General features: G+C 35.2%; 1 protein-coding gene across 14 annotated transcripts in view; it reads right to left on the reverse strand.

Annotated features, from left to right (window-relative positions):
- dlg1 (discs, large homolog 1) overlaps positions 1-13,166 on the reverse strand; it is a 118,133-nt gene that overhangs the window by 10,424 nt on the left and 94,543 nt on the right. For 4 of the 14 annotated variants that reach the window (XM_031901757.1, XM_031901765.1, XM_031901764.1 and 1 more), the window contains 3 exons: positions 5,786-5,885; positions 916-957; positions 449-484 (listed from right to left, as the gene is read on the reverse strand). In XM_031901757.1, coding sequence (XP_031757617.1) covers positions 449-484; positions 916-957; positions 5,786-5,885 — 178 coding nt within the window. 14 annotated transcript variants of the gene reach the window in all.

The raw sequence follows: 13,166 nt of genomic DNA on the forward strand, positions 1-13,166 counted from the left end.
TCCATAACATGACACCATGCAAAAGTAAATTTAAAACCATTACTTGCCCATGCAAACAGATTAAAACACAATATGCTTTGTAAACCTCACTGCAAGTAATATGAAAAAAAAATACACCAGCTTAGTCTACATTGGCCCATGATTTGGTTTGGGATTTCATTACGTATAAATCAACATGGTGAAAAATTCTTAAATATTTGAATATCAAATCTGGGGTTTTCATTCCATTTGATATTATTTAAAATTTTTTGTTAAATATTCATTATTTGGCTGAAAAAAAATAGGTCTGCGAGTTCCTATCAAATAAACTGTGCTTGAAATCAGAAAAATATCCTTTTATATTAAACTTTAAACCGCAGAAAACATTTTAGCTAGAGAAGCTAGAATGTTATTAACATGTGAGGTTACAAAACATATAATGCTGTAAATAGATATTGGAATAATAGACCTTGTGAACATCCATACTCATCCGTAATTAAGATTACTTTCAAATTAGATAGCAGTAAAAGAAATTGAAAATAATGTCAATATCATTCTTTTCTCCACAAGTGAAAGAAATAAAAAAAAAAAAACACAGTAAGGTTGAGCTTTAAACCTCCGATAAACCCAATGTCCATAACAGTTTTGTAGTAGCTTACATTAGAGAGGGAAAGAAAAGAAGCTATATATATATATATATATATATATATATATATATATATATATATATATATATATATATATATATATATATATATATATATATATATATATCCGGCAGCCTTTTTAGTTCTTGGAAAAATAAAACAATTATTGTAACTCAACCTTTCCAAATTTAAACAATTTACTTCAAATACTTTAAATGAACGTTATGACAAAATAAGCATAGTGAGATAGACAGGGGTAGTTAACAAGCAAGGAACATAAAACACTTACGGTAACTACTTTCACTATCGCTGGCATTAGAAGTTACATGTTCTGAAATGCAATATAATGGAGAAATGAGGCACGTAAAGAAAAATACAGGTTATTGCAACTGAACAACTATAGTTAGCCAAAAAAAGAAGATATTTGCAAACAAATGACTTACGGTCACAATGAAAAGCAGGGAGTTTGAAAAATATAAGAAGCACACAATGAATGGCAAAAACCATAAGATATTCGAAGAGGAAGTATCACATACATTTCATCTTGTAAAACTTACTTAGATCACTTCCAGGAGAAAAAATCTTTTCCTTTGTAGCTACACATTAAATTGTTCTTTGTACACCCAGTCTATTTTGTACAATTAAATGCTCTAAATATAATATAATGCCACTCTGTTGTAGTGCAATTGATATAAGACTGAATATGGAAGTTAAACCTAATGTATGTTGGTGATACTTATCTTCTATATCTACGAATGAAAGGAAAAAAATTTAAAGGTTATAAAATGGGTACAAATTTTATCATATGATGTCTGGTGAACTTCACCAGAGGGGACCCTAGTATATGTACCATAAATGGTTTCCAAAGATGGAGGGACTTGCTTCAAAGCAAATATCCAGAGCAGGGGCAGTATAATATTTAATGCTGATAAAGTCACCATTGCACCCTCCTGTGTAGATACAACAGCCATCGGGTAACAAAATTAGAGGAACATCAGGTATATAAAAACACACCCAACATTGCAATCTAGGGAGCTGACCCTGCCATGGAAAGAACCATTTAAGCAATGTTTGGCTGCCTATGACGCCATGATTATATCAAGCCAATTGATTTGTTCATGCCTTCTTCTCCTCAAGTAGTGGGATTACAAATACAGCAGAAATATTGTTGGAGTCATAAGCAGCTTGTGGAAAGCCTGCAGATGGGACAATGATTGCTTGAACCAATAATGCTGTTAATGAAAGTTGGCTAAATCAAGTACCTGAAAAAGAAATGCACTTTAATCGTTAACATTTGCACTGAGGGCAAAGAGTAGCCTTTTAAAATTGACCACAATATAATTTAGGTTTACCAAAGGATAATATGAATTTAATATAAACACTTTTTTGGAAATGTATATGGTCCTATGTGTTGATTCAAAAAGAGCAGTTTAAAGGGGTTGTTCACCTTTAAATTGATGAGGAGTACTATTCTGAGACAATTTGCAGTTGGTCTGCAACTGCTTTTTGTCCAGCACCTACCTGGTTGCTAGGGTCCAAACCCTAGCATCCAAGCAGTTGTTTGAATGAGAAACTGGAATATGAATAGGAAGGGGCCCAAATAAAAAGATAATAAAAAGTAACAATAAAAATGGTTTGGCTGTCAGGGTTAATGATACTCAATTGTAAGCTGGAAAGACAAGAGGAAAGCAAATAATTCAAAAACTATAAAACATGAAGACAATATGAAAAATCGCTAAGAACTGGTCATTCTATAATATACTAAAAGGTGAATTACACTAAGGATTCAAAATTTGGTATATAAGCAGTTTAAAAAAAAAATGGCACATACACAGTCTATGCTATATTTTGCCACAGGGGTGCTGAAGGATATCTATAAATTCATTTAATTTAATTATATCTGTGAATGATCAAGCACCAATTTACTTAATGTTATGCTTACAGATCTGTTTGAAAAATCTGCTATAGCGGTTTTATTGTTTATGCAATAATAAAAAATACATAAACCATTTCAATACTTGTGTTTTTTATTTTACAGTATTAAATGTATCTAATGTTAGGTTTCATTTGCAGATTTGCTGCTGGCACATACATTTATATAGATGAAATATAGCCTTTATAGCCGATATTCATTTCATATTTCGTTTCAGCTATGTAGCATACTGTTAGATGAAATGAACAAACAGGTAGAACACGGTTATTTATGAAACATTAACAGTGTTATTTAAGTGTTTAGTAAAGTTAATAGAAAGGTATAAATGGAATACAACATTTTTCAAAACGTTTATTACCCTAAATGTGCCTCATTTGGCAACAGTGCCTTATAATTTAAATAAGACCTGCATTTAAATGGATCGCTATATTGGGGCATTTACCAACTGAACAACTTAAGACCATGCCAAGTTATAAAAGCTAATGAAAAAGTATGGGAGAAAAAAAAACTATAGTTTAAGTTCCTAATATTTCAATTAGACAAATCAGAATGGAAAACAAAAACAAACAAAAAAACCCAAAACAAAACAGAGAAACACAGTTCTATAAAATATAACTGGCAGAATTTTCAGAAACCTTCCCATAAAAGTATGGTGGCTAGTTACCCTGTGATTCTTTATGGATTGTAAGTTAACGGCAAAGAATAAATGAAACAAAGTTTTAACCATTCAGTTGTAACTAGTGTCCTGGCAAAAAATACGGACACCTTTGCATTTTTTAAACACCTCACAATTTACTCTGTTCAACTGATCTACTGCAAATTACACTAGAAGCTGACAAAACCAGGTTTCAAAAATTCCCAGTGTCACTATTAACATGATTTACAGAACTTTGTTCAGATTTGAGGGAAAAAAATAAATAAATTGGATACCCTAGCCTTAATAATTGGTAGCACACCTTTTGAAAATGGTGAATTCAAGAGCTTCCAACAGACATTAATAAGCTTTCTGCATCTCTCGTCTGGCAGTATGGACAATTCTTATTTTTTAAACTGCTCTAGTCCCCAGATTAGAGGATGCCTAAAGATCTTACAACAGGCTTTAGATCTGGACTCATTTCTGGCAATTGTTCTGTATCTAACCATTCCGGTGTGCTTTCTGAAGTGTGTGTTTCAGGTCAATGACCTGCTGGAAGACCCAAAGCTCTGTAACAGCCCAGCTTACTGGTAAACTTAACTTTACAATGCCTTGGTAATAGGGTTGCCACCTGCCTGGTTTTGACCCAGGCAGTCCGGTTTTTGTAAGGGCTGTCCGGGTCGAAACTGCCGAAAATTGATGAGGCCATCGGCCAATTGCCCCATTATAGCCACACCCCCGTGATGTAACAGCCCACCCTCTAACTTTGCATCACCGCCCACGGAAAGGTGGCAACCCTACTTGGTAATCTGATTTTATGATACCATGCCAAGTTCCAGGGGTAACAAAGCCTTTGACGGCTTAATTTTTTCCTTGTATGGTTTACTAAAGGCTCTTTGAGTCACAGGGCATTCTCCAAGAAAGATTATGCTTTCATGTGTGTTTTGTGTACTCCAGTTGGGCTTTTTTATGCTTCTCTATCACCAGTGTGGAGTTGATATAAAATACATTCTGTACAGTGGACACAGCAGGAGCATTAAGGCTTTTGAAGATAAACCTGTAGTGTCCTTATAATTTCCTGTCTCTTTTCCAATTACTCCAATTTCTTTCTTTTCTTTAAGTCCATTATGGTGTTCACAGGCAACTCAAACTGGCTGAATGTGCTTTTAATATTGCAGGCACCTGCAACTTATGATAGATGAGTTTACTTACAAATGAAAGGAGAATAATCACCAGTTAAAATCAAAATTTTTCTATTTTCAACAAAATTATGTCCAGTACAATTTAGGAATATGTGTGGAAAAAGATTTAGTACTTTTTTTCATTTTTTTGTGTTGCACAACTGCAAAAAAACAAATAGATAAGAATAACATAGTAGCCAGAACTGGTAGCAACTTGTAAATTTAAAAAAAAAAAAAAAAAAAAAGTGCAAAGGTGCCAATACATTTAGATAGGGCAGGGCCCTTTTTTACCCTCTTGTATCTGTTATGTTGCTTTTTAATTAAAAAAAAATTATGTAAATATTGAACATACAGAACATGTTGGTGATTAAATACATATTTTTGCCAAAACTGTCAGTTCATTTGACGTTCATTTTCCCTTTGAGATGGGAGTTGATTTGCAGTGGTGTTGGCTGTTGAAATGTAATTTTTCAGATACAAGGTTGTTTTTCACCAAATCAGAGACAATTCTGTTCAAATGCTATAGATGCCCTTGCAATTTTTACATGTCATAAATTGGAGAAAACCAATGATATGATTGAAGTACGGTGTTCATGTAGCAAATCAAGACCAAATCAACTAGAGGGCAAAATATATATTTAAGACTTTAATCTATTTCACATACCATAAGATCCTTTTTTGTCTGAAAAAAACTGACATTATTACCAGTTTCGAAACTTTCTGCTAATACTTAGGTATCTTTGAAATTAATAAAATATTTCTAAAGAAAATAAAAGGTCTGCATATCTGGAGTTTTTGTTTTTTTTTTATCTTGGTCACTTACTCAGGCCTTTTGATCCCATGTCGTCAGGGATCTCCTGTGGTCCCAGAGAGCAAGCAAAAAACAAAGAGATAATCACAGAGAGAACATTTGTCAGTATTATTTTTTAGAATGGCGCCACTGGGAGAGGCATCTCCTTGCACAGTAACAGGTTAACATTTGAACAGATCTAAATACATTACAAACAAATAACTGTGTGGTTGAGTAAAGCACACCAATTGTTAAAATCTTGTGTTTAAACGTCTCCCCAATTTGTTAGCTGAAATAATCACACCTGAACTGAATGTTTGGTTGAAAGTACTGCACAAACATATTGCATTTTATTGCCCATATTACAGTGCATGCTTTAAACTGCCATTAATATAAAGCCTCATACCTGCACCACAATTACGATGCCACCAAAGCCCTGCTTTTCAAGGATGCACTATAATATTCATGCAACTTTTTTCCTGAAAATGTATTTATATTTTTATATTTCATTGTTAATTTAATATGAAAACCAGTTACTGTTCTTGGAAACACCTCCACTGTACCACATTGCAAACTAGCAAGGCATTTTACTGCATACCCTGCTGCATTCTATATACTTACGATCAACATCACTGGTTTCCATTTCACTCTGGTCCTTGTTCTTGTAGAATGGAAATTTTCGGGAAAAGAGGTTCTTTTTACGCTTGTCATTGAATGACTGCTGAAGAAGAAAAGGAGGGTGCAAAACAAAGGATGTCTAATGTCTGTGTGTATAAAGCCCTGCCCTAGCAGATCTGTGGATGCTGACCAATGGTATAACACCATGCAGATTTCACTGAGCAATCATTAAAAGGCTCTGTGAGAAAAAAAAAAAAAAAGTTCTTCCAATAACTTACTATGGTTTAGACAAAATAGCCTTAAATAGTTGTGATAAAAGTAATTCATTACTCTTGGCTGCTGATTTTGTGCTTTTGCATCAAAGTTTAAAATAGCCAAAAGCAAAGAATTTTTTTTTTTTTTTTAGGTAGTAGGAACTTCTGCAGTGAACTAAGGAGTAAGAAGAACATTTCAAAAGCAAATTTTTGAACTGTAGAAGACAGAAGAACGTAATCTTAAGGACTACAGAAGAAGCAGGCTGCAAGCACTATTTGACTTGCCAATTTTATTCTGCAGGTGCACTGGTTAAAAGTCTGCTCCACAGTCATCAAAACAGAAAGGCTCAGAGGGAAATTAAGAAAACAAAAAATAAAAAAAAAAACTGAATTGTGTGTTAGTGTGTGAGGACCATGGCTTGGGATCCACAAATGAAAAATATGTGTTAAGGAAAGAAGCACAAGCAGAGATATGTAAATGATATGTAGCTATGTATATGTTTATAAAAACAAAGCTTTTTGGCAACTTCTACTTATTCAAGAGGCAGAAAACCTCATTGTGGTGATATTTTTCAATTCAGAATTGCATATTTTCTTGTTTTTGAAAACTGATCTTTGGGTTTAATTCTGAAGGTGCATTAATACTGGATTTATTATTGCATCCCTTTTACTAGCAGTATGCACACATTCTCAATTAAATTACATATAAAATTTACATGTTTAAATGTAAATGTAAAAGGAAATCTGGATTGCTTATTGCTCTCTCTGGAAAAGTCACTTTTGCTGCCGTTTTATCAGCAACTTAAATGAGATGGAAAAAAATCTCAGATCCAACATGGAATCTGACCATTTATTACAATAAAAAAGTACCTGCTAAAGTCACTCTACAACAAAAAGTATTTTGCTTAAATTAAAATGATCCAATATTTTGTGTGTGATATAAACTGTGGCTTGCAAAAGTATTCGGCCCCCTTGAACTTTTCCACATTTTGTCACATTACAGCCACAAACATGAATCAATTTTATTGGAATTCCACGTGAAAGACCAATACAAAGTGGTGTACACATGAGAAGTGGAACGAAAATCATACACGATTCCAAACATTTTTTACAAATAAATAACTGCAAAGTGGGGTGCGCTTAATTATTCAGCCCCCTGAGTCAATACTTTGTAGAACCACCTTTTGCTGCAATTACAGCTGCCAGTCTTTTAGGGCTCTGGCACACGGGGAAATTAGTCGCCCGCGACAAAACTCCAAGTTCGCGGGCGACTAATCTTCCCGAGTTTTCATGACCCGCCATCCCCCCGGCGAACATGTGAGTCGCTGGCGGGATGGCACACGCGGCAGCGCGATTTCCCGAAATTGCCGAAAAAGCCTTGTGAGTCTTTTTCGGCGATTTCGGGAAATCGCGTCGCCGCGTGTGCCATCCCGCCGACGACTTACATGTTTGCCGGTGGGATGGCGGGTCATGGCAACTCTGGGAGATTAGTCGCCCGTGACAAGGGAGATTTGTCGCGGGCGACTAATCTCCCCGTGTGCCAGAGCCCTTAGGGTATGTCTCTACCAGCTTTGCACATCTAGAGACTGAAATCCTTGCCCATTCTTCTTTGCAAAACAGCTCCAGCTCAGTCAGATTAGATGGACAGCGTTTGTGAACAGCAGTTTTCAGATCTTGCCACAGATTCTCGATTGGATTTAGATCTGGACTGTGACTGGGCCATTCAAACACATGGATATGTTTTGGTTTAAACCATTCCATTGTTGCCCTGGCTTTATGTTTAGGGTCGTTGTCCTGCTGGAAGGTGAACCTCTGCCCCAGTCTCAAGTCTTTTGCAGACTCCAAGAGGTTTTCTTCCAAGATTGCCCTGTATTTGGCTCCATCCATCTTCCCATCAACTCTGACCAGCTTCCCTGTCCCTGCTGAAGAGAAGCACCCCCAGAGCATGATGCTGCCACCACCATATTTGACAGTGGGGATGGTGTGTTCAGAGTGATGTACAGTGTTAGTTTTCCGCCACACATAGCATTTTGCATTTTGGCCAAAAAGTTCCATTTTGGTCTCATCTGACCAGAGCACCTTCTTCCACATGGTTGCTGTGTCCCCCACATGGCTTGTGGCAAACTGCAAACGGGACTTCTTATGGTTTTCTGTTAACAATGGCTTTCTTCTTGCCACTCTTCCATAAAGGCCAACTTTGTGCAGTGCACGACTAATAGTTGTCCTATGGACAGATTCCCCCACCTGAGCTGTAGATCTCTGCAGCTCGTCCAGAGTCACCATGGGCCTCTTGGCTGCATTTCTGATCAGCGCTCTCCTTGTTCGGCCTGTGAGTTTAGGTGGACGGCCTCGTCTTGGCAGGTTTACAGTTGTGCTATACTCCTTCCATTTCTGAACGATCGCTTGAACAGTGCTCTGTGGGATGTTCAAGGCTTTGGAAATCTTTTTGTAGCCTAAGCCTGCTTTAAATTTCTCAATAACTTTATCCCTGACCTGTCTGGTGTGTTCTTTGGACTTCATGGTGTTGTTGCTCCCAATATTCTCTTATACAGCTGCTCTGTGACGGCCTCAGAGGTTGTCTTTGTACTGAATAATTACGCACACCCCACTTTGCAGTTATTTATTTGTAAATCATTTATTTGGAATCATGTATGATTTTCGTTCCACTTCTCACGTGTACACCACTTTGTGTTGGTCTTTCACGTGGAAATCCAATAAAATTGATTCATGTTTGTGGCTGTAATGTGACAAAATGTGGAAAAGTTCAAGGGGGCCGAATACTTTTGCAAGCCACTGTAGCAGGCAGTATAGTGCTGTTACTCAACATACAGAGTGACAGCTATGTACATTCTATGTTTCTAGGTTTCAGTTTAGGATTACAAATTATATGATGGTATTGCTTTTGTAAAAATGGCAAACAATTACAAAAGTTAAACCATATAAAAATAATTAAATGGTTTTTCGCAAGGTTAGAAAATAGCTATATAACATTAACAATTCGCTTTTGGAGGCATGTTGATGGGGAAACATGCAGGGAATGTTGTAGATTAGGAAAATAAAAAGTGTGGAGGTAACGTAATATTAGATACAAAACTGCAGTTCTCTATCAATGGCAAGCGTAGTTTTTCCATTTCATGCAATTTTTGGTGCTGTTAGTACACTGTGTGTACAAACTGTTATGCAGTCAATGAACAAGGATACAATTCCATTAATTTAGTGAAGTACAGTAGTTTGCAGCATTTTACACTGCATGCATTCACAAAGCATCTTCCCAATCCGCTTTTTTTTTTTTCTTTTTAACAATAAACATTCATTTAATGCACAATGACAATGACAATTAGGTAAAGAGCACTGTCAGGATCATGCAGTTTTTTTGCCCATTGTTCTACACCATATTTAAATCCTCCTTTAATATTTCAGACAAAAACAGGTTCAGTTCTTCCTTGCTTTTGCAATGACATTTTTAGTATCTTCTATTATATGTACAATTAATTAGGCTAGATGAGAAATAATCTGAATGGATAACTTTTTATTTCAGCTTCCAATATATGTTATACTTGTTAAAATAACAGCAAGCTGTTTGCTAAAGCTCAGATATTATTTCGGACATGCATTTATATTTTACACATGCAGCAAAAGCCCTTTAACCTCCTGCACCTTTAAAAGCTCTGCAATGAAATTACTTGGAGGATATAAAACAGGAGCAAGAAAGGTACTGTTTCCTAGCATGTCACCCACCCCTGCAAAATATATATATATATATATGAAACATCTGCAGCATAACTAAATAAAACGTTTGGCACTTTCCTTCTCCATTTAAATTAAACTGTGCATCAAATCAGACAATAGTGATCATTTCAAGGTAGTATTAAAACAGAATGGGAATGTAGTTGATCGAATGACAATGCATAAAAGCAGAGAAAAATTTGTTCCTCTGTGGGCCCAGTATGGCATTCTACCACTTAATCTTTATAAGCCAATAGCATTTCTTATACTTTGATTTTTTTTTTTATACATATTCCATGCCTGTAAACTGCCATGGAAAGGCAAAAGTTTCCCTAAAACGATGTGGCTATGTTTTTAGATTGTATTTACCCATATTTTTATTAAAATCAGATGATCTACATTGATCCAACATTCCGAATATATACCGAACGAGTAAATATTACATATAGCATTGTCCTAGTATTGTCTTTGTAAAACCAGTAATAGAGTAAGTCCTCTAAATAACAGCATGGAAAATCAAAATAAGTTAATGAGATGCTGATTGCAGGATAACATCTGGCAATGTATGTGGGTTAGCCTAATATATATATATATATATATATATATATATATATATATATATATATATATATATATTATATATATATATATATATTTGTTTGCCCAGGTTGCCCTGTGTTCTGTCTAATGCTGGAAATATTTTCAGTCAGTTTGTTGATCTGGCAAGTTTGAAAATTTCATCTGCCAGTGTACCATGTTGACAAATATGCTTCATCCACAGATGAACTGCAGAGAGTCTGTTGTTTTAATTGTTTAAACTACTGGCCCAAACAAATTGAGACATTTAAAGGACATGTTAACCCCCAAAATAATTTTTGTCTAGTAAGAGAAAACAATTCTAAAATGAATTTATTAAACATTTTTGGTGCTTTTAAAATAATTTGTAAATGTAATTGCTATTGAAAGCAACATTTGCTGAATTCCTGGTTGACCTATGCAACATTGTTCAAAAAGAACAGTCTCCTCCAGCAAGACAGGTCTGTCAAACTGCTTGTGTTACACTGCATCACAGTCTCACAGGACAGGTAACACCCACCTTTTTTTAATGTAATGGCAAACACAGGTTAATCCGTTCATTTCACTTTACAAACTCATCTATGCTAGAGGGGGATGTCCTGGTAAAGTTTGGGACCCATGGCTGATTGCTTAAATTGTACAGTGCCCAGGCTGGACAAGGTCATGTCACTCCTAAATGATATTTTATACTGTTGTTTACAACATGCTACTTTAATTTCACCATGCTGATTGTAAAAGGGCTATTGTTAACCCCCCCCCCCCCCTCTAACAAGCTGTATGCATAACAACCTACTCTGGACTTATCCCCCCTCGCCCCACACTGTTTTAGCCTGTCTTTTTGGTTAACGCTTGAAACCCCCCCTAAAAAAAACGGTAACTGTAATACGCAAATACTATCTCTATGTATGCTTTTGTTTTTTATTTACTACATTGATTAAGCAAATGCATTGTTCAATAAAACTACAGTGTTAAAATTAGTGTTTGCCTGTCCTTTTCTGTTTTTTTTTTTTTTTTAATAGCAATGTTATATACAAATAACTCAAACCTTTACAAATTTGTAATGCATGTATATTGCAAAGTTGCTTAGAATTTTGTTTTCTTCTATTAGGCAAAAATTATATTTTGGGTTGACTTGTCCTTCAAACAGTGGCCCTACTGCCCCTTTAACAGTTTTTAAGGAGCTAGCATTGGGAAATAATGTCAGCCACAGAATGACAGCTACAGCAATTACATCTGAATTAATAGTCCATGTAAGCAAAACTGTCCTAACACAATAGGTTAAATCAATATTATTGGGAGCCTATGCAGACTGTTTAGTACAAGGCAGCATAAACACATCTACGAATATGGAGAGATATACCTCCCAATATGAAGATACAGATATTCACAGAAATATCAGGATGAAAATACCCAAACCATCAGAAAGTCATGTGTAAAATATAATTATTAGGGATGAACTGCAGTTTGGGTGCATTTTTTTTTATTAAAGTTATAATTTGAGTTGTTGGTATTGAGTTATTTGTCCCATTGTACTTATGCCTCACATTTGGAGTTATTACAGAAGGAGGAGAATAAAGACTGAGGGGAAGTTTATCATCAAAATGTAAAATTAGAGCTCACCATAAAAAAATCACCCACTTTTTATTCCCTACTATAGAATTTTTAGAAATGTATTTATCACTTGGTGAAAGAGTTCACTATTTGATAAATACGTTTTAGGAATGAATAAAAATCTGGGGGAATTTTATTATGCCGAGCTTACATTTTGAGAAATCTTCCCCTCAGTCTTTATTCTTTCCCTCTTGTAATAACTCCAAATATATTACATATATTTTATATTATATATAGTACACACGGAGGAGCACACCCTAAGTCCAAATGACCTTTGTGAAGGTCAAAAACAAAAATATAATAGAAATAGTGCCGCACACAGCGACTTGATATAAAAGAAAGTGTTTTTACTGAAGAAATTCCCAAATTTCCCTGCTGGTTGTGTTTGATTTGGTGTATATATATATATATATATATATATATATATATATATTTATTATATATATAATATTATAAGTACTTTGAGAACGGCTGTGGAGGCAGCTGAATCGTTAGTTTGACGTTTGTGACAATAAACAAATTCTTTAGTTTTCTACTAAGTCCTGTGAGTGCGGATTCTGCATTTTGTATATCACTCTCCAATACTGCACCCAGGCGTTCTATTTCTTCGACGTGAGGGCCTGCTTTGGACAATATATATTATATATATATATATTTATATTTCTGTGCCCTCTTTTCTCATGGTACAATTTACAGACTTCAGATGCATGAGCATGAGTCTGTTGCACAAGTGACTGCTAGATTAAGCGACCAGTTAATTATTTTTACACTCACACAGAGATAAGAATGGCTCACTTGCCTCGTGAATTAAATGCAGCTACACCGACAGTAAACAACTGGTTAAACTGATACAAATATTTTATTTTTTACTGGACTGCAAATCCTATAGTAACTTCATATCTAAAAATCTAACCCACAAGCAGGTGCAACTGCTATAATGTTTTTGTGCTATTGTCCCACACAAGGAATTGAAATGCTGCACTAAAAAAAGATAAAGTAAAGAAGAAGCTAGAGTACTTTCTTTGACACAAATCGTCACTTAAAAAAGAAGCACTAATAGACATAGCTAGCTAACATCAATGGATCTTCTCTAAATAGCTCAAAACTGCATTGAAAAAATACCCCACAGACCTGGCAAAATATAGAAAATGTATTAATTATCCCTTGATAAAACAAAAATTTGGGCAAAATCAAGTTGTCAGAATACTGTAAACTGG

The sequence above is a fragment of the Xenopus tropicalis genome, chromosome 5, assembly GCF_000004195.4.
Source record: "Xenopus tropicalis strain Nigerian chromosome 5, UCB_Xtro_10.0, whole genome shotgun sequence".
Taxonomy (NCBI): Eukaryota; Metazoa; Chordata; class Amphibia; order Anura; family Pipidae; genus Xenopus; species Xenopus tropicalis.